At 38.5% G+C, this 27,463-nt stretch overlaps 1 protein-coding gene across 1 annotated transcript in view; it reads right to left on the bottom strand.

The window, feature by feature from the left end:
• The window catches only part of SRPK2 (SRSF protein kinase 2), a 93,317-nt gene that overhangs the window by 26,591 nt on the left and 39,263 nt on the right, over positions 1-27,463 (bottom strand). Inside the window, exons 2-7 of the mRNA XM_029958077.1 lie at positions 18,132-18,283; positions 11,343-11,451; positions 10,719-10,806; positions 10,513-10,600; positions 5,068-5,174; positions 1,400-1,565 (exon numbers count right to left, since the gene is read on the bottom strand). Of these exons, the coding sequence (XP_029813937.1) occupies positions 1,400-1,565; positions 5,068-5,174; positions 10,513-10,600; positions 10,719-10,806; positions 11,343-11,451; positions 18,132-18,283 (710 nt within the window). The remainder of the gene's footprint in view (positions 1-1,399; positions 1,566-5,067; positions 5,175-10,512; positions 10,601-10,718; positions 10,807-11,342; positions 11,452-18,131; positions 18,284-27,463) is intronic.

Genomic DNA, 27,463 nt, shown 5'->3' with positions numbered 1-27,463 from the left:
CCCTCCCACCAATAACCAAAACCAGTAGAAATAACCTAATATGAGAGACAGAATCAAAGTGGAAGTGAGAAAGAGGAAGTAAACAGGGCAGAAGAACCTCTCATGAACTTCTTCAGGCAACAGGCAATTAACAAACGCAAAATAAAACACAGAGACGGAGTTATTTTATAGGTTCAGATCCTGAGTAAGTTCAGGGAAAAACCTGCTTGTGTGCCCCTGAAAGGGCAAGGTTTTCAAAAATATTCTTAAACCTGAGCACTATCACTGCTATAAAAAGAGAAATTATGCAGAACCTCTTCCTGGAAATGCTGTCAAGAAAACACATCTTCAGCTCCTGTGTGGAAAGCCATATATTTAATTACAATTTTATAAGAACAAAGTGTGTTAAGAACCCCATCAGTATATTCCTTAAAGTACTATTTATTTTAATGTCAGCAAGAAATATAAAGGCTGCATGAACAAAATCAAGCTACTTCCCACACAAATAACACATAACCTTTAGCTATGTGATTACACATTATGTAAAATTCAATACAATGTACTCACAAGTTATAAGATTTTGCATCTAAAAATGTATAATGCCGTGAAACGCATTCTGACCACTGCATTTGTCCCTGATACAGCAGGCATTTTTATTATAACTCAGAGATTTTAATCTGTGATATATTTTCTGACAATATTACAGAGGTAATAATTTCTCCACTGCCTAAAACTGATGTGCTCAACTGGCAAATTAATAGCAACCATAGTACCAAAGATCACCAGAAAAGCCACATTTCCTCCCTGTTAATCTTCACTGATTGCTGTGAACCTCTTCACCTTGGTTTCTCCTAGCTAAACATAATGTACAGTTCCTATCCAAACTCTTGGCAAGTTCAACATGGAATGTTTTACACCCCTAGGAAGAAGGGCATATCACGAGTTCAGTTAGGTACAATACATTCCATTTTCGAGGGTGAAAAACTACAAATCTAAAACTTTTTATTGCCTCTTGAGAATCAGTTATAACTGACAAGAAGGCAGATAATTTCAACAAGGACGCTGATGAACTTGTAATGGAATTAGACATAATTTAGATAAGATTATTAATTATTGTCAATATTAGAGATGCAAGCTTCCAGTGTGACTAAAACCCAGGCATTAAAGCATGTGGGGTGGGATGAGAGTAAGTTTATACCAATAAATCTTTTTCTGTATCTGGGGACCCAGAGAACTTGAATGTGCAAAACCAGGAAGAAAGTATTTCTCTGATGGTTTCCAGAGCAGGAAAAAGAATTGACCAGACATTCATTTTTCTCACGTCATTACTTAAAAATGTTGATTTTCATTGGAGAAAATACTGTTAGCAGTAATATACTGATGGAACTTTACCACACTGCATTTAAATACACTGTCTTACCTGCTGAGCCAGAGGGGGGAGGAGCACCAGCTTTCTGCCACTCGGTAGCCTCAGCAGCCATTCTACGCACATAGGCATCATCCACGCACATCAAAATATTTTCTGGCTTTATATCCGTATGAATGATCTTGCACTTGCTGTGGAGGTAATCTAGACCTTGAAGTACCTAATTACAAAAGCATTTTTAAAAAAACCTGCTTGAAACTGCAATTAAATTTCTTATTAAGAAACTCAACTCTTATCTGCATTTTAAAATAAAGCTAGTTTTATCCCAGTGCTCAAAAGTACTCAAAAATTGGAAAAAAGATATTTCCAGGTCACAGTGTAAAAACATAATTTTACATTTTACCATAGAATTATAGAACTTTCTGAAACAAAATTGTTTGAGGTAGAGTAACATCAGTGCAATAACTGAATTGTTTCATATACAACTTTCATAAATCAGTTTTCAGAACGTGCATGGCACACATTTTGTCCAAGCAGAAGAAAGAATAAGTATCTAGATTATCCTTACTGACATGAACAACCTGGAAGTCTTACCAAACAATGCCACTCTCACTAGTCCAAACTGTTAATTCCAGTATCACAAAAATTGAAGCTTTTTAATCTCCCAGGACTAAGTTGTTCCTCTTTTCTCAGGTATGAAGTGATTGAATTACTTGTAACTTTTACCTTTTCTTACATTCACAGAGCAATTCAGGTTGGAAGACTGTGTGATTCAAACCCTCACCATTTAAGCCACACAGCTTCAAAATTGTATTTAATCTCAAAATCAGACCAGCTTGCTCAGAGTCTTTATCCAGTTCATTTCCAACTACCTCCCAAAATGCAGACAGCATAACACTGTGGTTCTAATGCCTGACTACCCTCACTACAAAGAATTTCTTCCTACTATGTAATCAGAATTTCTCTTTCTGTAACTCATAAACACTGTTTCTTGTCTTATCTCTGTGTATTGACAAGAGAAGTCTGGCTCCATTTTCTCTATCTGTGCTGAAGAGATGAAAAGCTTCCCCCTTTATTAGCCTTTTCTTCTTAAAACAAACCAAACCAGTACTCGCACCTTTCATTCATCATATGTTGCTCGTCCTCTTCGTTGCCTTTCAATAAACTCACGTCATTAGGCCAATGTCTTACACTTTGAACCCAAAACTGTACTGAGTCCTAAAGAACTGAAACAGATTCCTTATTCTGCCGCCTACAATCCTGCTAATTTGGCCTACTACATGGTTAGCTCTGGCCACCAAAGGAGCCCACCATTGACTCATTCAGCTTGTCTGCCACAACCCCTCACGCCAAGCTTGGCATCCAGTCTTCACATTTTCAACTTGTTTATTCTTATTCATAACCAGTCCAGCAAGGTGCATCTCCAGCTTGTTTCCCTGCTGATACGCAGCTCACCCCAGGCTACAAAGTTGTCCTCTACGCACTCCAGAAACTTCCTTGAGTGCATGTACCCCACAGAACAGACATCAGGGTAGCTGAAAGTAGCCCAAAAGAACTAGCTTATTCCAGTTGTCTGAAGATGCTTATCATCCACTTCTGAAACTGGCAGCCTGTAGGGGATACATACCAGAATGTCACCCTTTTTGGACTCCTCTCTGACCCTGGCCCATCCTACAGCAGATTTAAGCATTTAAGCTCACAAAGGAGGGCTAAGGAGAATCTCCATCCTTTTTGGGATGCAGAGGGAAAACACAGTGACATTGGATGAGGAAAAGGCTGAGGTACATCATGCTTTCTTCCCCTTGTCCTTCAATAGTTGGATCAGTTGTTCTCTGGGGACCCAGCCCCCCCAGCTTGGACACGGGGACAGGGAGCAGAACAAAGCCCCCATAATCCAAGGTGAAATGGTCAGCGACCTGCTACACCCCTTAGACACACACAGGTCTATGAGGCCAGATGGGATTCACCAAAGGGTACCAGGCTCATTGGCTTGGAGGGGTGCACTGTTTCCTGGGTAAAACTGGATGGATGGATGGGCCCACAGAGTGGTGGTGGTGGTGATGGACCAGCTGATGGCTGGTCACCAGTGGTGTCTCCCAGGGTTGCGTGTTGGGATGGTCCTGTTTAATATCTTCATCAATGACCTGGATGAGGGCATTGAGTGCACCCTCAGTCAGACCGCAGATGACACCAAGCTGGGGGAGCATGCTGATCTGCTGGAGGGCAGGAAGGCTCTGCAGAAGGATCTGGACAGGCTGGATCAATGGTTCAAGGCCAGTTGAGTGAGGTTCAACAAGGCCAAGTGATGGGTCCTGCACTTCAGTCACAACCACCTCCTGCAGTGCTACAGGCTGGGGGCAGAGTGGTTGGAAAGCTGCCCAGAGGGAAAGGACCTGGGGATGCTGGTCGACAGACGGCTGAACATGAGCCAGCAGCGTGTCCAAGATGGCCAGTGGCATCCTGGCCTGTATCAGCAATAGTGTGGCCAGCTGGACCAAGGCAGTGATTGTCCCTCTGTACTTGGCACTGGTGAGACCACACCTGAACTCCTGGATCCAGTTCTGGGCCCCTCACTACAAGAAAGGCACTGAAGTGCTGAAGCGTGTCCAGAGAAGGGCAGTGGAGTTAATGAAAGGTTTGGAGCACAAGTGTGATGAAGAGCAGCTGAAGGAAGTGAAAACTGTAAAAAAAGGAGGCTAAGGGGGGGACTATATTGCTCTCTGTAACTCCTTGAAAGGAGGTTGTATCTAGGTGAGGGTCAGTCTCTTCTCCCAGGTAACAAGCAATAAGACCAGAGAAAATGTCCTTGATTTGAGCAAGAGGAAGTTCAAATTATATATTAGGAAAAATTTCTTCACTGAAAGGGTTGTCAAGCATTGGAACAGGCTGCCCAGCAAAGTGGTGGAATCACCATTCTTGGAGGTATTTAAAAGATGTGTAGATGTGGCATTTGGGGACATGGTTTAGTTGTGGACTTGGCAGTGCTGGGTTAACAGCTGGAATCAATGATCTTCAAGTCTTTTCCAACCTAGATGACTCTATGACATATGCTTTTTCCTTGCTCAAACACTATTTCTCCTTACAATCATCTCTCAGCAACTTGATTTTCATAGCACAGCAAAAGAACATGTTTTGAAAGTACACTTCCTAGTGAAATGTTCTGAAGCGTTTCACCTTTTTAAAACTCTGACTCTACGAAAACTTAAACACAGACGGACAGCAATTTTTCAAAGAACAGGTTATTTTCATTTATAATCTGTTTTTCAGAAAGAGACAATTTTTGTTCTTCATCATCATTCTCATCATCATAATGCACTATTTCCCACAGTTCTGATGATATATTTAAAAAGCATGACGTCAACCAAAACTGCAATTTAACAGGAATATCCTTACATCCATGAAGAAAGACTCATTGCTTCAACTTTTTATTTTCTAAAGTGGCTCAGAAAACTCCTTTATCCATGGAAAACCTTGATAAAAAAAACACAACACAACTCCCCGAAAACCCACCAGCATGTGGAAGTGCAGGCTACCCAGAAAGATGCTCTTGCAAACCCCCGAGAATACCCATAAAATTATCTTATCTTAGATATTAATTAGTAAGAGTTCAGTTCAAATATCATAATTCTAACCTTCAAATTGTTAACAATGGTGGCAAAACCTAAATAAATTACAGAAGCAAACCTAATTATTAAATAAACCTGATTATTAACAAATCTTACCTGTCGAATTATACTTTTTACACAACGGATAGGAAGGCCTTGATAGTTGGACTTGATTATCCATTTTAGAAGATGATGTCCAAGTACTTCAAAGACCATACAGACATCTGGGATTTAATTAAGGATGATTTCCAAATAAACTTGTTGATGAGATCAACACAGACGTTCGCTTGCATACTGGCTAAAGCAATCCTCACCCGGTTTAGAGGGAAAGCAGTTCCCCCCAAAGTGAGCAGAACATGGTATATGCTTCGGTACCTCATTTCAATTATATATAAACACATACAAAACCAGTGCCCAACTGCAGAACAAATTAAAGTAAAACATTTTAATTACACAAATCTTATCCATTATTTCTACATGTTAACAACAGCACCAGGATGAACAATTAAATAAGTAACTGTAAAAAGTAACTAATTAATTTTTGTTCTCTTTGAAACACTTAAAAGTACTGATTCGGCCTATTATCTCTAGTTTCTAATAAATTTTAAATTATCTGCATAGGAGGTTTTAATAACGAAAGCACAGAGCAACAGTGTTTTAGAAAATGAACCATACTAAAAATCCCTGTTAGGCTCAATTAAGAATCACTTGACAACAAATTCCAGAGTAGTAAGAGAATGCGTCTCTTACAACCTACAATGTCAAAACATTTAATGTGACCCAGCATTTACTACTGGCCACTGACAGAGGCCAACAGTAGGCCAATTAGGGAAGATTATTAGGAAAAAAACAAGGTGCAGGAACTTCCTGTAATTTGTGGTTCAAAGGCTTACTAAGTTAAGCGATTCTACACTTACATACCTGGGTAGATTATCTTTCTATTGAGAAGCTCTTCAGATATTAAAGCTAATTTTAATTTTAACCAACCACAACACTCTGACAAGAAGTTATACAGTTTGACTATACAGAATTAATCCTCAGACATGAACTGGGAATGACCTTAATGTCCCTGGAAATCAGAAAGGATGCTAAAATCTTAACTATACAATACTATAACCTTGCAAAGAATAATGTAATACAAATAACAGAAAATTAATTAATTGATGAATACTGCAGGAAAATCTCAATTAATTAAGTTGAACTATCTCAGAGACCATTCATATGGAACTACACTGTTAGTGGAGAAACCTCACCCAACTTCTCTAAGCTTTATTAACTAGAGTCTTGGCAATGATCTTGAGTCATTGTCTTAACTTGTGTCAAAATGAGACTTACCTTGTCACTTTATCATTTACATTCTTCTCAAGTATCTACTGACACACATAGAGATAACTCGAGTTTTAAAATCCACATTCCCTATACTGAAATTAGAGCAAAGGTAAAAAGGTCTAAAGACTGGTCAAAGCACCTTGTGAAGAACTGTAACGAAACTGCTGCTAAACTTCATCTCACTTCATGTTCCTGAATTCCTGTATTAGAGGAGACACTGAATAGTCATTTCCCAATCACACCAATCAGGTCTACTTAGGACATTACAAAATTCTGTTCATTCAGAAGAGGAAACAGTCTTGGTTTCTGTACCCCATAACGAACAGAAGTCACTAGTAGAGCACCCAGCCTTCATAAAGGATGAGCAGAGCACATCAGCTCTGCAAGGCTTATTAACTGAGCCCACGCAGGGAAGTTGCAAAGCTACAGCAACACAGATTTCATAAAGGCAAGACACTGCAACATTCAGAAATGAAATTTAGGACATCCACCCACAGTACTTCAGACCACTGCTGCTGCAGTCTCTTCAGTGCACATTCCTGCCATTCCTCACACTTACAGAAGTGTTAAGCCTTGCCAGTAACCAGAAGAAAAAGGGCTGCAGAGAAGTGAATGACTGAAACAGGAGGGCACCAAGAAGTAAGATGTAAGAGTAATGGCAGAGGCAGACAAAAAGAACGAGGGTCACAAGAAAGAGAAGTGATGTCTACCCGAAAAAAGACTGCAACATTTTGCTGGGAGGACTCTGACAAAGTCAAGGCACACTCAGTACTGGAGAGACAACTGGAATGGGGAGAAGACACAGAGCAGGCTCAGTGTTGGGAGTAGGCATGCAAAAATGTGACTGTTGTCTGATTTACTATCCTGGTCTCAAAAACATTAGCTGTAAGCCAGACTGTCCACAACCAAGAGTCTGGGAAAAGCTATGCATTAACTATTAGGAAACTAGCCTTGCAAGCCTAGGACCCTCCTACAGCACCAACATACTGACAGGTGAGTAGGTCCAAAAAGTCCTCCAGCAAAAATAAACCCGCCCAGTGGACATGCCTCTTGTGGAATGCTCTTCAAAGTAGTATGGGGGATGTCTGAAAGGGGAAAACGAAGTAAAGCAGCAAAAGTGAGAGCAAACAACATTAACTAGCTGACAGGCTTAAGTACTGAGAGCTGTTCCTTCTTGACTCAAATCCTACCTGTAACTATCTACAAACACACATTACTACAGCATTTAGGTGAGGGTTAAAGGTTAGTTAAGCTAAATGAAATGAGGCTCTAGTACCAACACAAAAGACTTCAGGAGGTATTTCAGTTGCTTCTGGACTGGGAGCATTTAGGTGCCATGGCATTTAATTAATGCTGTATATTCTTTGGAGATACATTTATTACAATCATTATAATGTCTGATGGTGTGGGAATGTTTCCTTCTTTATTGTGTCACTTGTCTCTCCAAATTCTTGTTCCATTATGTGATTATCTGATCTTTACTTAAAAAAAGCTACGCTCAAATGAACCTTTATTAAGGCTCTAATAAATATCCAGTGCAAACAAACATAATAATCCACCTTACTGAAAACACCAAAGTGCCCAAGTTCTGGAATTCTATTATTTCATGACAAAATCGTAACTGCCATCTTTTTAAAATATACAGGTAACTAAAAAATTTTCACTCTAATGGAGCATAACACACATTATTAGAATTCCTCTGTATATAAACTTATTACAGCTCCTAGGAGAAAGATGACTGTTTGCAGATACACAGTGCAGGCCAATGGCTCTGCACATTCCCAGCTCTGTTCTACACTGGCTCTTGATAATTTTCCCTGTTTGGAAGACCCATGATATTTCGTGATATTAGCCATCCAAAGGATTCACCCACCACTCTTCTGTCTTGCTTTAACTTTTAAATGTAATCCATAACCAATAATTAAGCCTCTAAGAAGCATATGTTGTTTTAATTTATAGTCAAGGAACAGATCTTTAGTGACTTGCCCAAAGGAAGCTGGAAACAGCAGACCATGGAAAAAAATCTTAAATTACTCTATTTCTCTCAACCTGTTCAACTCAATGACACTAATGTAGCACCGATATGGTATTTTAAAAATGTAAACAGCAACAAAACATTAAAATCAATTACTTGCTCTCTCCCAAGAGAACATGCACCAAAGATTATTTTCCCTAGAAGATAAAAATGAGTTGATCAAATAATCAGTGCAACCAACCACTGCTCAAATAACTCAGGATGCATAAGATACCTGGTATCCTACTTTCATTGGTAGCTTTCAGACAGCTGCAATTCAAATCTGAGTCCAGTATCAGCTCATCCTGAATACTGGTACTTGTCTGGAAAATCTACTTCTCAGTAAGGCAAGGACATTTGCCTTCCACAATAAAACTTCTATACTGTCAGAGTTTTCAACATGAAAACTGTAATAGAATAAATCAACATGAGGTGTCCAATTTTAATCTGCTAATACAAAGCTACCTGAACCCTTAGCACATGATCTCTTTTGGCTTTGTCAACATAAATGCTACATTTCAAAAAGATACAAGTCTGGATATGCTTTCAAAATATTATCACTAACAAAATCTACTCTCCACACTTAGAAATGTTTCTCACCTTTAATACAGTTGTATACATACATGTGAATCTTAGCAAGAATTTAAGAATATTACTGGGAAACTGCTCTGATAAACGGGTAAGAGTTAATTCTACGAATAGTTATGAATGCATTTTCTGATTCCTTATTTCATAATACAGTTTTACAATAAAAACAGTAAATAGAAATTTTTGATTTCTAAAAATAACTTTAATTATTCTTCAATTGTACAGCTGTCAGCTGAAGACGTGAAGTACTTTAGCCACATTATATTTTTGTGAAGTTAGACAAAATACAGGTATTTATAAATTACTTCTTCATAAGTATCTAAAGTCATAAATTAAACCTATTTTCTGGTAGCACAACAGCAGTATCAAGAAATCCGACCCAGAGTTCTTTGCTGTGTTAAGCAATTTCTTTGATCACCATTTATATTCAGTTTGAAATGACTACTAGCAACTGTATGGTTTATTTTAATTCTTTATAATTTGATAATAAAACTCAGGGGAAAAAAGCAGACTATACTAACTTCACTTACATTTAAGCGCCTCTCTACCATGGCAGCTGACCAATGACACAACCACAGAACACATCAAACTGGGGAAAAGGAGTTAACACCGGTCTCTAACTGAGAACACCTGACCCCACACTCTCATTCTCACTCACCACATCCCCAAAGGCCCCATAACTAATGTCAAGAGACAGATGAATGAGATGAAAACTGCTGCACACTTTTCTCTGGAAGGATGCTTGCTAGTGAGCATTCACATTTACTGAGAAGTCACCTCCATTCCTCTCCTAGAAGGTGAGAGCTGGTGAAAGCCATCTCAATCTGATCTGCTGAAGATTGAAGGCACATCACCAAAATGCAGTATGAAGCTCTCCAGAGGAAGAACTGTCTCTGTCTGGTGGTATGACACCATGAACAATGAGGTCTGCTATGAGGGCTCCAAAACACAACAAGCATACACATAAATACCAGCTATAACAATTTAATGAAAGCACAGTAATATAATAAGCTGCTAAAATATGTAATTAGCAAGGATAACTCAGTTTAGCTCAATTCTAAAATCAAATATATTCACAGACCCAAAATTTTCCCCAAGAACAATATTCAGTCATACTTTACTTTGTCTTTCTTCTTTCCTCTCCCCCTCCTTTTTTTTCAAAGGAAGCATTTGAAGGTAAAGATTTACAACTTTTCCAAAACAAGGTTAACACCTGGCCAAAAGATGATCACATGAACAAGACAAGAACCTCCACATCCTCCCACTTCCCACGAGAAAACAGAAACCATCTTCTTCACACTTTCTCTTTACCAGTCTAGAACAAAACAATATTTCTTGTAAACTTCAGTTATCACAAATGTTTTCATTAAAACTCTAGTTTTAAAGCAAACTATTTGTAGTTCTACCACACCATGACAGGATTTGTGTGATTTTTTTTTGTTTAATTTTGCATTGTGTTTAGAAAAGCTAGGCTACTTTCACTCCAGGGAGTGCATTACACACCCGACTACTCTTTGCACCTACTTATATTTTGGCGTTCTAGTTTACATATTTAAAGTAAGACTAACTAGAAAAAAATCCAGAGCTAATAGACCATTTTAAATGAAGATGCCATGTTTTCAAAAGGATACGAATTCCATTCATTCCAGAAATTTTGAAGTCATCAATCAGCTGTACAACCATGTCCTTGTTGGGGTCATTAGGGTCACTTTCACGAACCTAAACCAATAATGCAAACACTGACATTTTAGGAAAAAAATCACTTTAAAATACTAATTAGTTAGATTATTATTAGTAGTATTGGTACTGAGCACTGTATGGCAAGAGTGGTACTTACACATTTGAGCAACTTTATTTCATCCAAGGCTGTCTCTGTATAATGCTGGGCACTTTTTACAACTTTCATTGCAACAAACCTTTTTCCCCTTGAAAAGAACAGAAACATTTTTAACACACACACACTGAGCTAATACAAACATGCTTTGAAGGTTGGGAAATTTTAAATAGAAAACTTCATAGTCTTATGTATTCTGACAGAAAATACCAAAATTACACTTAACAAGAACTTTTAACAGTACTATTTTATTGAATATTTTGTTGTCTTGGTGCTACTGTCTTTAAAAGAGGAATCTGCTTACACATTTTATCATTTAATCAAGGTATATTATATTTTTTTATTAAAGATACAACAGATATAAAAACATTAACTTATTCTCGCATGTTCAAAACACGAGAATTCAATAAGCAAAGCTAATTTGTCAAAAAAAATAGAATTACATTTATTCTGAGAGCTTTTATAAACTATACCCTCAATCAAAATACTACTGTAGTCCTCTCTCTGCATAAAACGATAGCAAACATTTACATAACTTTATCATGCATGTAAAACAAAAGTTACTGCAGACAAAATAAAGTAACATATTAAAAAAAAAAAGTGTATGGAAATAAATAGTTTTCTTACTGCATATCCCAGCATAGCCAGACTGTAGAGAAGTGTCCCCATCCTAACTTTCTAATAACATGATACCGGCCATTGAAAAGATCACCAATTTTCACTGGATGATAGCCTCCTTTCATGAAAAAATGAGTAGAAAAAGAATATTCAGAAAACAACAATAATTCCCAGGTTTTCAAGTCATTCTTGTACCATAAATTTTCCTTCTCAAATTGTCCTGTACTATAAATAGAAAATCTAAAGAAAACTTTAATGTCAAAAATTCTGCCTTGCTGGGCCTGGAGGGAAAAAACTCATGTCCTGTAACTACTGTAGAGTTTATTCAACCTTCTCTCTTATGGTTTTTATTTATGGTAATATTACCATCTGTTCTGTATTTCCTCAGGCTTATCTTCCACTTCACAGATAGTACAGAAGAGATCTACATTATTTCTTTATCGTATTTGAAGCTTCTCCAATCAACATACTTTGGATGATTGCAGAATCTCAACAGAGATTGTTTTAATTCCCATTTGCTTTCTAGTAATAAAAGCAGCAATAAAATACTTCCTGAGAAAATGTTAAGAACAATGCAGACCTTATTGCTGCTCTTCTGCTTGGCTCGTGACCCACAGCAGCAACACATTTTTCTCATGTCTGAGGGTTTTACAGTGAGGAAGAGAGAGCAGGCAGCTATGGGCTTTGTCTGAAATGCTCTTTAATTACTAAAGTCTGCAGTCCTAAATTCCACCACCACACAGGTCCTCCAAAGTCCCATGAGACAGAAAGGCCAACAGGACAGAGTAGGCTGGAGCTCAGGTTTTTAGACAGTGTAAGGAGGGGTAATGAAGCCTTTTATTTCCTTTGTGTCTTAAGAGGCATTCCTCCTCCCAGTCAAACACAGGGAAGCCAGTGATCACACAGGATTTTTATTCAGACCTTAACACACCAACAATAACATCCACAATTCTGCCTAAATTGCAAACAAATAATAAAGTTGCACCATGAACCCTCCAGGACATCACCAGCAGCAGACTCAGAGCAGCTGTCAAGGAATCACTTCTTTGTCTCTTTCTGGTCCTTCACGATGTCATGCCCAGCTGTCCTTTAGCAGGATCCTCCAGGAAAACCTCAGAACACAATCTAAGTTGCTATATTTATTTTGAAAGACCCTGAAAATCTTGTTAGAACTGGTACCCAGTTAAGACAACAATGTGAATTTATAACTTAATTCCTTGGATTTGAAGCAGGGATGTCTCTCTTATCTCCTTTTATCTGTGGAAGTGTGATGTCAAATCTGGATATATTTATTTTTTTTTCCTGCTAATAACATCTTCTGCCTTAACAGAAGCTCAAGGATTTATTTATGAACTTCTCTCAAATGCTTCCATAGCAGATTAATAAATTTAACACAACTGTACAATAGAATTCTAAAGATTACATATTCAACAGAAAGATAAAGCTTAAATAAAGTATTGTGTTAGATGTTGGTATGTCTAACAAACTCTAAACCACACACAGCTTTGATCTATGTATGTTAAGGTGTAACTTCAAGCTTAGCAAACAGCAGACACTTGGAGGCTTGCTCACAGCTTCAACCAAAGCTGACCCATCCAACGTGGCTGCAGCTGCCCAGGCTCCCACACATGATCCCACTGCCAGAGACTCCAACAGCTCCAACCCTGCTTCATCAGGGAAGCAGCAATCACAAGTGTTTGTCTTGGCAGGGCAGGTCTGAGCCAAGTAACAATCTCAGAAGGGCAGCACAAGTCCCCACTCCCTCCCTGCCCACCAGGCACCAGAATGAGTCTGATGTGCACAGGTAGCATGGACAGAGCACTCTCAGCTCCTTTAGCCTGGCACTAAGGTGAGGAAGTTACATCTTTTCCATGAGAATTCTGCACAAATCTATGAAGACCCTGATATGAGAACAATCTTTATACTTTTAACCCATGAGAACTGCACACTTACTATGACAAACATTTCATTTCACAAATCGTTAGGTGTACAGACACCAACATTTGCAGATAAAAAAGTGCAAAGGAAAAAGAAGGCCCTGGTCCAGGAACAGTACAAGGTATTACAGGGGGACTGAGACACAGGGATCCAGACTAGGATTAAGTCTCAGGACTGCCCTCAGGGGAAGAACTCCCCATTCCTCCATCACTGGGAAGCAAGTGTTCATGAAAGCTGCCAGGGCAACTCACCTAGCAACCTAAAAACATACCTCCTACTGTGCCAACCTCAGTAAGGATGCACACATTGCCAAGCAGAACTCCTTATTTCCAAAGAAAAAAACAGATCACTTTTGGAACACCTCACCTGTTCTACTCTCCAGGAAAGGAGGGGGACATGGACTAAATGAGAGCAAGCGTTGACTATTATGCTGTCCATTTGCAAAAAGAAACAGTATGAGTGAGCCACATATGAAGCCCAAGTCTACTGCAGTTTCATTATTAGAGAAATTCTGCTGAGTAAACACACATACGTGAATCCAGACTGATAGAAAAATTAGAATTTTAATTTGTCTTTTTAACCATCCTTCTAGTAATAGCTGGTGAAGATATTTAACAATCTGGATAAATATAATCATTATTTAAGACAGCTATTGACTGTTTTAAAACAAAAAAAGAAAATTCTACTATTTGGTAATTTTTTTCCAAAAAACTCTATCCAGAATTATGAAATAATAGAGTGGAAGGTTAAGACAACATAGAGAAATTCTACCTTTTCATTACTGAAAAGGTTTGCATTTGTGAAATGAATCAAGTCTGATGACCTGATATCAAAATTTATGTAAGAGACTTCCACATAATTCACCATCACAGGATCATTTCTTCTGAACTGACTTTTTGCTGCATTTATCATTGCACGAAAACAGTGTGAAGTATGAAACATTATTCTCTATATAATAACTTTTTCTTTGCAAACAGATAGAATTTAAAAAAATTAAATTTTAACACCTAATTTTAATACCTCTCTATGGTTTGCAAACAGATTTCAAAATTCACCAATACAATTATTTCTGGAACACCTGACAATTTTCCTAAATATCCAGTTCTATTAAGTCATTCTCTAACAGTCAAATGACTTCAGATGTAAAGCACTCACAATTCATTCAGTCTTTTTCACTGCCAGAAGGATGTGGGCCTTCAAGTATACAAAACAATGTCCAGAAATAATTTTTTTGCACTGAGCAAACCAGTTGCCTTTTTAACACGTTAACAGCATAACACTCAACTATGAGGACTTTAAATACAGGTAAAAACATGATTCTAAGAATAGTTTAGGTGAACAACTGCCTTGTAAGGCAGCTTTTGGTATACTTGTGCTTCAAAGTAATCAAAACTTCTGACAATTTCTTCCCATCACAGACAGAAAATAAAACACCATACAGAGGAAATCCAAGACACCAAAGTCAAATTAATAAACTGAGGCTTGATACGTTATTTTAGTAAACTCTATGTGTTGCAAGTGTAACAATACTATATATGTAAAACCCACGTTATTTTGGTCCCCACACCACTGTCACAACTAATTATAGCAATACACCAGCATATGTGACAGATGCCAACAGTGGCAGCATATTCTCTGAGTATATATATTTCAGAAGATACTTTCCACTGCCCTAAGCCACAACAGGAGCAGTTTTGGAAATAATCAGTTACCACTCCTGTACACATTACTCCCTGATCACTCGTATCAGTGACATGTGCACTTACAGGGTTGTGGACAATCAGGTAGCAACACAGTTAAATGCATTTTAAAAACTGCTGTCATCCTGAATGTAATGACTGTAATTATTTCAGTTCTTCGGGATACAGAAAGTATTTCTAAAAACAGTAACACGAAAATACCTATGAAATATTAACTGTTTGGGAAAAATTACGTACTTTTGGGAAAAAATACAGGCATTGGAAAATATACAATGTATAAGTGGTACTGCTGATAATGTAACAAAAAAAACAAACCTGTTGTACTATTCACTGCAGCACACACAGGAAAAAAAAAAGTCTCTCACAGCTAGCTAGCTACATGCACGCAAGAAAGAGGGTCAGAAAAATGAGATCATTATTCCTGAATGCCTCCTGAATGTATTGGTAATTGTAGCTGGCTCGTTCTATGTTTGTATAGGGAATTATTCCCTTTGTGAGCGGGATGAATGGGAGACATCTCCAGGGGGCAAGGAAGATGATCAGAGAAGCAAAAAATTCCAATTACATCCATGACACAACAGGCTCTTGAAAAAATTCACCAAGTGTTTCAAGGCTTTACATAGAAGAAGAAAAACTAACTTCACTGTCTAAGTACCCCTTGAAAAATTATGAAGTTGGACTTTTGATATTTCCATTCCTTACACAAATAAATATTTGAGAAGTATTTCATATAAATTCAGTGATACAAACAGAAGTCATGTCACAGATTTAAACAGGCCCTGGGGGGAAGCCCCCAGGGAACAGAGGTCAGTCTGTTTTACACAGATGGCTGTAAGCTGTCTTTCACATCAGGTGCTGATTCAAATAGATCCAACCTCCTGATTAAAAAAACTACAGTGACTATTTACTAACCATCATGTTACATGGTCAAGATGTAAGCCCAGCACACAGTAACATACCCTTAAAAATAAAATTAGTAACAAAAATACTTAACAGGAAGTTAACAGGCCATATGTTAAACTCATTTAAAAAACTAATTATATACTATTCATCAAAATTGCCCTCCTATGAAATTTCAGACTGGGGTTGAGAAGAGATGAAGTATGCTCTGAGCTTCACTCAAAAACCCTGGAAGGCTGCCATCTTGAAGATAAAATTAGGAATAAAAGAGACACTCCAGAAATAAATAATAATTTCCAAATCTTTACCTATCACCCTGTAAATACAGATTAGGCTACCCAAAACAGAAAAAAGATATTCAAACTAATAAAACATCTCTCAAAAATAATGGAAATAATGTATCTAAAAGCCATCCCTGGAATTCTTTACCAAATAACTTATTCATTCCCTATACTGAATATAAAATATACAAACAGAAAGTCTCTATACCTCCAGATCATCCCAATCCCATTCAATTCAGATCCTTCAGATCCAGAACAACAAAAGCACTGCTCTTGTAGAAACAAATAACAATCATGACATCCCAAATCAACCAAAGTGTGAACCACCTATAATATACTTTAAAAAATTCAAAGCTTCAGGATCAGAAAAATTTAGAAGAACTTTTATGCATATAATTTTTCAGGAAGCCTACAAGTATTCTTAGTGTAACACAGTTTGTTTTAAAAGCATACAGATCTCACTCCTGACCTGCTCTAGTTAAACAGGTAACTCATAAGCAGGCTGTCAACTTAGGACTATTTTTTTTGTTTTGTGATCTAGCTTTTGCAGATGGTGGTATTTTGCAAGAGATGCTGGAACAGAGACAACAATGGATTGTTTGAAATTAAACGCAGCCCCTATTTCAGGAAAGAATTAAGTTGGGGCCTTGAAATGCTTAATCTCAAGGAAATACAGACTTTACAAGTAAACAGATGTTTAAACAAATCCTTACTCACTGATGGAAGATGTTAGAGATACCAAGAGAGTTATCTTAAGGAGCAAATGTGTTTTAACAAATATAATAGAAGAAAACAAAAAACAAAACACCTGAGCATGCTTTAGTGATACGTTTTTCTTTTCCCTGCTGCAGACTTCAACAGTTAGTTGGAGTTTGCTGGTTTGGGCTTTCATTACTGGCATTTGTAAGCCACTTACACATTTGAAATGTCATATATTAATAAAACTTCTACACCAAAATGAAATAGTCACTTTCCACTGTTAAATCTGAAAATACAAAACACTAATTCCAGGCTGGTAGAAAGGTTTCTTAAAATAGCACATCTCCAGGCTTACACAGAAACTCCTGATTAAGTAAGACTTTATGATATTTGACATAGGAACTGTTTCTTGGTATGAGGAATACAGAATACCAGATATAATCAGTGTGCATAGAGTGCTTTTTGGCTGTTCAAAAGCATTAATCTGAGGTGATAAAACTTTAATTTAGTTTCCTAAAGTATATTCATATTCTTGAAATCTACAACGACAGAAAACCCAGGGTTGACAGACCTGTTATTTGTGGTTTTTTGTTTAAGTACAGTATACATTTTACCCTAATGGGAACAGACATACAACTTTAGCAGTGACATTAAAATAAACTTAAGTATCGACACTATTGTACTGCAGTCACACTTTTAGGCATTTAACAATATTTAAAAAATTATTATAGCAAATACAGAAATTAAGGAAATTGAGATAAAATGAAGATGTAGAGAGCCTCAGACAATGCTGAGGGTTGTGAAAGACAGCAGGTGGAAGAGTATCATGTAACATCTCAGAATAGTGCAGGTAAGAAAAGAAGAGGAAAAAAAGATACAGTTTACAAAATAAATGTAAGTAATGTTGTTAAAGGCATCAAGGCATTTTAGAACTTTTTGGAGTGAGAGGGGTTGTTTGTCTTGGTTGAGGTGTTTTTGTTTCTCTTACAACTCACATAAGTCAAGAAAATTTTCTTCTCTATTCTTTCAACTAGGACATCAGGAGGAGAACAGGGATGGGGTATTTGTATATTTATTACGAAATGTATAAAGCTATGGCTAAGTAAAAAACTACAGCTGAAGACAATTATGCATCTGGACCTGAAATGAGTAGTTGTTGCTAATTCTAGTATAAATAAATTCCATAATTAAAGACCAGCTCTTTAAAAATCTCCCAAGAACCGTAACTAAGACTGGCACTGCAATGTTCCCCCTCACCGACAGGGGTGAACTGCACACACCTTTACAGTAATCTGCGGGATCCTCTTGCTCCTCATCGTCGGACCCCAAAATCTCCTCCTCTGGCTCTGGTGGGGTGGGCTCCGGCAGGGGCGGAGGTGGGGGCGGGGGTGGAGGTGGAGGTGCAGAGGGAGCTTTCTGTTGAGGCTCTGGCCTGAAAATAGAAGAGAGACCACACTTGGTAAAGAGCTTCCTCAAAGGGGTCACCCCGTCCTCCAGAAGGGATGAAAAAATGCTTTGGGAAATACCAGTGAAGCATCTCATGTCCTCACTGCCATTTTTCATATCCCCCATAGGACCACAGGGAGGCGTGGACAGAGAGGCACCTGACCAAACCAAAAACAGGTCTCAAGTGAATTTGGACTTACTCACTGGTACAGCTTGGAAAAGATACATAACGTTTATAACCGGATACTGACGAGCTTTTAAAACTCCTGACAAGCAAATGAGACGTTAGACACATCTTCTTGAGCACAACTGAGAAGAAATACTTTTCAAAGAATATCAAGTTATGGAAAAGCTCCTGCCTGCTAGCTGAAGTAAGAAAGATCTCAGTAATACAGAGCAAGAAACCATCTTCAAGGGACACTGACCCAAACCTTAATGCACTTCTCTGCATCTGTAGCTGCTGCTAAGAGTATGGAAAGCTGTATCAGGATACAAAGTACTGAAAAGAGCTATTACAAAATAAGAGAAAAAAATTAATCTTCCTAAGTAGCCTATGATGCATTCCCAGAACATATGCTTTAAGATACCATATATACCATATGCTTTAAGATGTGCTAAATAAAAAAAAAAACCAAACAAAATCAAACCACCAAACCCCAACACCGCCAGCCAAGAGATGTTCTTCTGTCTTGCAGCTCCATTTTAGAAAAAAAACAACCAAAGAAGTGAAATATATTTTATATCCTATTCTGACTAAGGCTGTACCTGGTATTTCTAAACACTTAAGAACTACTCACATTTCGAAACTGAGTATTTTCAATACGCTTAAGTCCAGGGTTGAAGTGTACCTGTTTGTCAAATAATTCAGAAAGCCTTCTCCAAACAGGTTGATGTTATTTTTTGTATTCATACTTCTTACAAATAAAAAATATATACTTGCCAAATACATTTGCAAAGTAACTTCAAGCATCTGTACCATCGAAAGCTGCTTAAATTTATATCTACTTCAAATCTAACATGTCTGAAAAAGAGTATATTAACAGTATTTTGTCAATCAATCATATGATAAAAAACCAGAAACCTAATTTTTCAGCACCTAGAAAGAAAATTCAAATACTTCCTTGATCATGAGTGAAAACTGCATTTATCCCACTCCTAAGTCCTCTTCCTCATAATTCTCCGTTTTTCTTTTTAAACACCGCAATTGTTCAGGACAGACAGACAGACAGACAGAGCATTTGGTGTCGAAGGGAACGCAGTTGGTCATAAATAAATTCCACTGGCAACATTCACCACCTGCACAGCAGCTGCTGCTTTGCCTTCGCTTTAAAGGACATCGCTGAAAGTTGTAAGCACTCCAAATTTATGTGCCTGCTACCCCTCCCAGATACTAAAATTCTTCAGTCAATAAATGGTTAGATCTAAGAAGGAGCATTTTGAACTAAGTTATTATGAGAAATCTAACCAAACAAATAAATTTACATAATTTTTAACCACATAAAGCTTTCAACAGAATAGAAGAGAGAGAAGGGATCCATTTGTAGGATAAACGATAAATATATTTGCACGTGCTCCTACTTACATAAATTATGCTGGGTTTTTGCCTTCCTGTTTGGCTCCCAACAGATGTCTCTATATGGTACATAGCAAGGCAAGCAAACCACAAGAGGAAGGTGCAGCAGATTCTCTGACCAGTTACTCTTAATACAAACCAGATTTTTGGCCCTCCAGCAGCCTGGTTTCATGATGTCAGCAAGCTGACAACACCAATGCCTGGTCTGATGTTGGCAGAAATCTTTACTTAAACGAATTATCATATAAGGATCTACAATTACAAACCTTTAAGATGATTTTGGATACACAGATCAAGAACTAAGAACATTTAAAAATTAAAAATTAACAGCTGGACTCGATGACCTTAAAGGTCTTTTCAAGCCTAAATAATTCCATGAGCAAGAAGGAGAATGCACAGTAAAACAGTCTGCACTTCATCAATATATCTGAAAGAATTGTGTGTCAGGAAACACAGTGCTTGGACTCCTTGCTGTACCATCATTTTACTTTATTCAGACCACAAGTATCCATGTTATTTTGGTCACATGAGATGGTACAACTATAGAAAAGGCCAGGGTAGAGTAGGGCAAATGCAGTACAGGGGTCGTAAGTTCAAAAATCCACTGAAATTGTGCCGATTTTGTCTTTAAAGATTACAACTACTTACTCTATTCACACAATAAAAGCAATATTTTAAAGAGAATCAGAAGCATTTCTGGAATCGACATTCAAACATTTTGTCACTCATTTTCAAATAAACATCAAGTCATACCAAGAATCTCCCTATGAGAGAGAAAGGAAGTGTACAACACAAGATTTGTAGAAAAAAAGCTAAACTTATTCCTAAGGAAATAGGTTAAGAAGACAGGGTTGCTTCTGAGTCTTTCTCAAGCTACTGTATTTGATTTTGGTTTGAAAAGGGTTATTTTTTTTTCCTGTCTTCAATCCTAGCTGATTTTGGTATTCAGGAGTGTTTTCCTACTCTCCTTTGTGCACATCAGGAAGGAAGGAAAGATATTACCTTATTTCCTTCTGGAATTATTTATGATTTTTATCTGCAAAAAACAAAACACTGCTTTAAACTGAGGAAAACTTTGATTTGCCCTTTTAGCTTTGCTTGCACCTTTTGAAAAAATCAAATATTAGTACAGAAAGATGAGTGAAGGAAAGAAATGCTGCTAAGTTATATCAGCCTGACTGCTAATTCTGCACTCTTGCCTTATTTTGCTGGGTTTTTCCTTCAGTTTAGGATTCTTAGCAAGAGATTCTTATCGTTCTTTCATTTTGTTCACTTTTACTTTCCTGGGGTCTAAGTAAAGATCAAGTTTTCAGCACTTGCCTTGGCTGCTTAATTTCTGCCTACAAGTTGAATAACTCATCCTGGCATCACCAATCTTGCTCTTCTGCCAATACACAGTTTCACAGTTTTAGGTAGGACATCAGTCAATGAGAGTGCTCCAGTTTTGCCATTTCTTAGTATCCCCTTTATTGAATCACAAAGATAAGCTATGATGAATGCTCCAACAATGTTTTAATTTGCAGTTTATGGCATGAATATATATTTTATTCAGCTTAGATTTCATTTTTTCCAGTATAGAGCTTGCGAAAATGTGAATTGTTTTTTCTTGTAAGTGGACTTCAAAACATCATTTATACTAAAAATCCAGTCATTAAGAAAGCTGTGAGCAATAAACACATATGTAACCTCCATTTCCTTTTCAGAAATACAATTGTCAAATACTATCATAATATAACAAGCTATTTAACAGCTGTGTTGTTTCAAGTTATTACTCCTTCTTATTCCTAAAATGTTGTTATGTAATGATATGCTTTAGGTAACACATACATGCAGAGATAAATATCAAATTTGTTTTCCTTTTTTTCTGAAGTAATCACTTGGTACTCTCTGGTCTACCACCATTAGGTTATTCATCACCATCCAAGCATAAACACTTAATTAATAGAAGATGACACACCATTTGTAGACTCACAGTATTGTGCCAGCAGGTATGCAGAGAACTGACCATCTCCACAGGCTACAACGACAAACCTTATGACTGCCTTGAAAGAAACATTACAAAAATTAGCAAACACTAATCAGCATGTTTTGTCTTTTAATTACTGCCTTTTCAATGGAAAAAATAAATTTACAGCAAAGTCCAATCAAAATACAATTAAATCCTAATTTTAACCTGCTCTTAGAGGGGATGCTTAGTAAAAAGACAAAAGAAAAGTTGAAGCATTTCTCTTCTACAGTGAAGTTGAAGCAAAATACGTCAAAACCCTCCATGGAGTCTCATAAAAAAATCAACTGCCCACTGTTATGAAACACAAAATTACTGACAACTTAATTTTACTGTTCTCCATCAAGGACATGTTGCTCCATGTTCCCACTGGGGAACAGCCAACAGTAAAAGTAATTTCCCTAACATTAAAACCTGGAAATTCTGGGAAAAGTAAACTATGAGAAGTTCAGGAAGAACTGTTCAGTTTTTTTGTTGTTGATGTTGTGGGGTCATTTGCTATTCTTCTGTTCTGGAAAAGTTAAAACAAGAGTAGTGAGGGTGATTAAAATCACAAAATGCCTTCCATATGGGAGGCATCTGAACATACCAAAACTCTTCAGCCAGGAAAAGAGACAGCAGAGAGCTACAAAATCTTGAGAGGCACAGAGAAAGCAAATAGGAAATAGCTGTCCACTGCCTCTCCTCACAAACTGAGCCAAGGTGACATAAAATGGAAATAAAAAAACAGTCATGCAATATGATGTTAAAACTAAAACCACCTCTTCTCCTCGGATATCATGGATAAGAGAAGTTAGTTTCAAACAGGGCTCAGAAAAACTCATGGAAGAAAGATCAGCTAACAGCTAATGCAAAAACCCCTTGGACTCATGGAGCCCATCGGCCTGAGACCAATGGATTTGGAAGAGCATTCAGCACACGGGGGCCCAACCCTGTGCTCTTCCCCAGGCAACTGCTCCTGCCAGAGGGAACACAGATGCACCTTGGGCCTGTGCTTGTGCAGACAGATCACATTCAGACATTCCTTTCTCTTCCTCAACAAATAAATGATTTCCTTTACTAAAAAACAAAACAGACTTCAGGCCTCTTTATCCAAAACTCTCATAGACAAAAATTATGTTTTTATTATCAAATAATGGATAAGAATGTATTGCAGGCTATTTGTTCTATACAAGATTACCTGAAGAAATCCTCATGTTCCCCTATGGGGAACAGGCATATAACAGTGGGAGGAACACTGCACTGTACACGTGGGGACTAATTTTAGGTAAACAGCTTTACCTCAAATGTAGCTAAAAACTGCAACTGATTCTTCTACCTTTAGGAAAACAGACTGTATCAAACAAAAAAAAACTCGGGAGGGAGACAAAAATTGTTTGGATTAAGCTAGGAACTACCTCAATCAGAGAGGAAAACAAAACTTCCCTTCAGATTTTCAGATGAGCACAACCACAGACATTTTTTTGCTAACAGAAGATGCAATTAAAATTAGGTTAAATGACTTCATATATTTAATTCAATAAAATATGGAATAAACTATATTCTAACAATGTTATTAACCTCCTGACATGTCCACAGAGGTTCTTTAGGGAATTTCAATCTGAAGAGGTAAAAAGAGGAAGCAAGGGGGAGAGTGAGCATCAGAAGAAACGTGCTGTAAGGCTCCTGAGAGATGTGAGCTTCACGAAATCTACCAGTGGGTGTGGGTCCATCGGGAAGGAGCTCCAGCTATGCTTCTCTCCAGCTCCAGAAGGCAAAATCTTTCATGCTCCTGGGCGAGGCTTGCAGGTGCTGGAGAGTTTAAAATCTGAAATCTCTATACGCAAGTTTCCTCCAGCTGTTATTAATTATCTTAAAGACTCAGCTGTTTGGCTCTCTTTCTCCTTTGTTCAAATGGTGTCTGCTTTACGAGCTGAACTCTTGCCTGCTCTTTTTTTCCAAATGCAAATTTAGTTTAATTAGACAGGTGCCTTGTAACAGTGAGGTCTTTGAACTGGAGGCAGCCTTAAATGGAGGCTTTCTAAATAAATCCACACACATAAAACAAGCAACAAAACCAGAAGAAAGATCAAAACAACTCTGAAATTCTTGCTCAAGGAACAAAATGATGTTGCATATTTCAAGTAAGATTTTAAATAGGCTATAATTCTGAATAATTATAAAATTTAATAGCCATGATCAATTATTCGTAATTTAATAATTATTTTTAATTATGACAGAGGTCATCTTACTGTTTTTAGAAACAAAGTTTATAAATACAGAAGGAAACAGAGCATAAAGAGATATGTTTTTAACTAACTCCAAGAAATTGTTAATGTGAACTTCCAGGAACAGCTTTTCTTTACACGAAAAGCACTATGTTCTTATTCTAGTGCAAAACTGTACTACAATCTCCAATTCTACAAAACTTACGCATAAAAAGTGAGAGTGCTGGCATGTCACATGACTGAAAGAGTTTCTACATCTGGTCATTATTAAACAAAATCATCATTCCTGCTGGGACTGTTAACATTCCTTTGAAAGATACCATCCTACCATCAAACACTAACAGAAGCACCAGTAAAAAACCCCTCCTGGAACGGAGCAGGCTAAGACATGGTAGCTTTTGTAATCTCAAACAGAGAATGAATTTTTCATTCCCATCTTGCTTATTAGCCTTTTGGAGGCCACCTTGGGCTTGAATGCACACTCAAAATCAAAGTAAAATGGCAAGGAACACTGCCTTCTTCTATTCAAAACAACGGGCACTATAAATAAATGCCATTTCACGCAGCAAGCACTGCAGTCTTACCATGCTACCGCCCCAGCCCAGCATCACAGGAAGAACACATGGCCAAGGGCAGAGCTGAGGGGCCCCAGGAGCAGCCTACCCTTACATCAAATCACATCTAGGATGAAGCAATAAAGTCTGCCAGGTTTAGGAGGCAGCTCTTATGGCCTTTCTCTGACACTAAGTTACATCAAGTTCCCAGAAGTAACTGATTTCAAGCTCCCAAACGAAATTTTGTTCTCAAACACATGCAGTTCTGTTAAAATGTTCTTAAGACAGCACACATGAAGCCAATTCTATCTAAGAAGCCTGAGTCTTGAACTTGCCAAGGTAATATGTTTTCCTCCTCAAATACTGTTTTTCTTGCAGACTTGTACTTTCCAGACGAGTCATCCATTACAGACTTGCAGAGGGAAAAAAGTCAACAGTTAAAAAAAAAAATCCAGACCCAGTTGGCAACAGAAAAAGAAAATATGTAGATATACACTCAGCAGCTTTCACCCTACCCATATTTCTAGTCACCAGTAAAGCATTATAAAGGCTGAGAATGTTAAACTCTTAGAGTATCTTGAGTTGGAAGGGACCAACCAGCATCATCTGGCCCAACTCTTGGCCCTGCACAGGACAGCCCTAAAAATCATACCATGTGCCTGAGAGCAACGTCCAAACTCTTCTTGAACTCAGAAGGCTTGGTGCTGTGACCACTTCCCTGGGGTTCCAGTGCCTGGAACCCCAGTTCCAACTACCCTCTGGCTGAAAAAACTTTTCCTAATATCCAACCTAAACCTCCCCTGACTCAGCTTCATGCCATTTCTTCGAGTCCTGTCACTGGTCACAAGAGTGAAGAGATCAGTGTCTTCCCCACCCCTTCCCCTTGTGAGGATGTTGAAGACCTCAGTCCCCTCTTCTCCAGGCTGAGCAGAACAAGTGACCTCAGCCTCTTCTTCCAAGGCTTCCCCCTCTAGACTCTTCACCATCTTCATTGCCCTCCTTTGGACATTTTTTAATCAGTTTATACCCTTCTTATATTGTGGTGCCCAAAACTGCACACAATACTTTAGGTGAGGCCTCACCAGCGCAGAGCAGAGCAGGACAATCCCCTCCCTCAACTGGTTGGTGATGCTTTGCCTGATGACCCCCAGACAAGGTTGGCCCTCCTGGTTGCCAGGGCACTGCTGGCTCATATTCAACTTGCCATTGACCAGGACCCCCAGGTCCTGCTCCGTGGTGCTGCTCTCCAGCCTCTCATTTCCCACTCTGTATGAACATTCAGGGTTGCCCCATCCCAGGTGCAGAATCCAGCACTTGCTGTTGTCAAACTTCCTATGGCCAGTGACAGCCCAGCCCTCTACTTTGTCAAGGTCTCTCTGCAGGACCTCTCTGCCCTCAAGGGAGTCAAAAGCTCCTCCCAATTCAGTATCATGAGCAAACTTACTTAGTATTCCTTCGAGTCCTGTGTCCAGGTCATTGATAAAGATGTTGAAGAGCCTAAAACAAAGCCCTGCAGAACCTCACTAGTGACCGGCTGCCAGTCTGAAGTCACCCCATTTGCTAAAACCCTTTGCACCCGACCTGTGAGCCAATTGCTCACCCACCACATATTGTGTTTATCCAGCTGTGTGCTGGACATTTTGTCCAGAAGGATCCTGTGAGAGACAATATCAAAAGCTTTACTAAAGTCCAAAAAGATTACATCCACTCGCCTCCCTTGATCAATGAGGTGGGTTACCTTGCCTTAAAATGAAATTAAGTTTGACAAGCAGGACTTTTCCCTCATGAAGCCATGCTGGCTGTGACCAATGATTGTGTTGACTTCCAGGCAGTTTTCAGTAATTCCCAGAATCTCCATAACTTTGCCAGTCACTGAAGTGAGGCTGATAAGCCTGTTAGTTTCCAGGGTCATCCTTCTTGCCCTTCTCAAAAATTGGGACAACATTTACCAGTTTTTGGTTGACTGGGAGCTCTCCAGATTCCCGAGACCATTCAAAAATCATTCAGAGAGCTCTTGCAATGACATCATCTAGCTCTTTGAGGATTCTTGTATGAATCCCATCAGGCCCCATAAACTTATTGGGATCCAGCTGCAGCTGCAAATCCCACAAAAGTTCAGGGTCAACTGGGAGCCAATCACTGTCACAGCCATGGTCCTCCAGCTCAGGACACTGGCACCTCCTTAGCCCATCATCAGTGTTGAAGAACAAAGCAAAGAAGACAGAATTAAATATCTCTGCCTTGTCTATGTCCCCGTTTGTGAGGTGACCACCCTAATCCTGTAACAGGTCCATGTTATTTCTGCACTGCCTTTTGCTACTGATGTGTTTAAAAGAGCTCTTTTTAACGTCCGCCAAAGTGCTGGCCAGCTTCAACTCCAATTGAGCTTGTATGGACAGTGACCAGCTTCAAGCCTTTGTATAGAACAGACTTCTGACTTACTGCTTGACATGGTACAGAGCCCACCTGTGTCTCCATTGTAATGGGAAGTTGAGAGTCTCGAGAGTCTCTGAGAACATCTCTCGCTCAATTTCTCTCTGATTCTCACGAATCCTGCACAGCCTGCTTAACTCCTCCTGTAAGTCCTTAACCCAGTAACACAGTTTGTCAGCAACAACACACCTTCTGTCAGCCCCAGCCTCACAGAGAGGCATCAGGTACTCTTGGCAACTTGAGACCTGAAGAGCTACATCTACCATCAGCTCTGTCTGGGTGGAGGCCTCTGACACAGCTGATGCAGTGACTCCAGCAGCCACCGGGGAATGAGCTCTGCAGTGTGACCAGACCATACTGAGCGAGTGTTCACTACAAAGACTGGGGATGAAGC

This window comes from Manacus vitellinus, unplaced genomic scaffold (genome assembly GCF_001715985.3).
Source record: "Manacus vitellinus isolate BGI_N305 unplaced genomic scaffold, ASM171598v3 scaffold_13_pilon, whole genome shotgun sequence".
Classification (NCBI taxonomy): Eukaryota; Metazoa; Chordata; class Aves; order Passeriformes; family Pipridae; genus Manacus; species Manacus vitellinus.
Note: the sequence above shows the minus strand (reverse complement) of the source record. Positions and strands in the feature narration are given on the sequence as shown.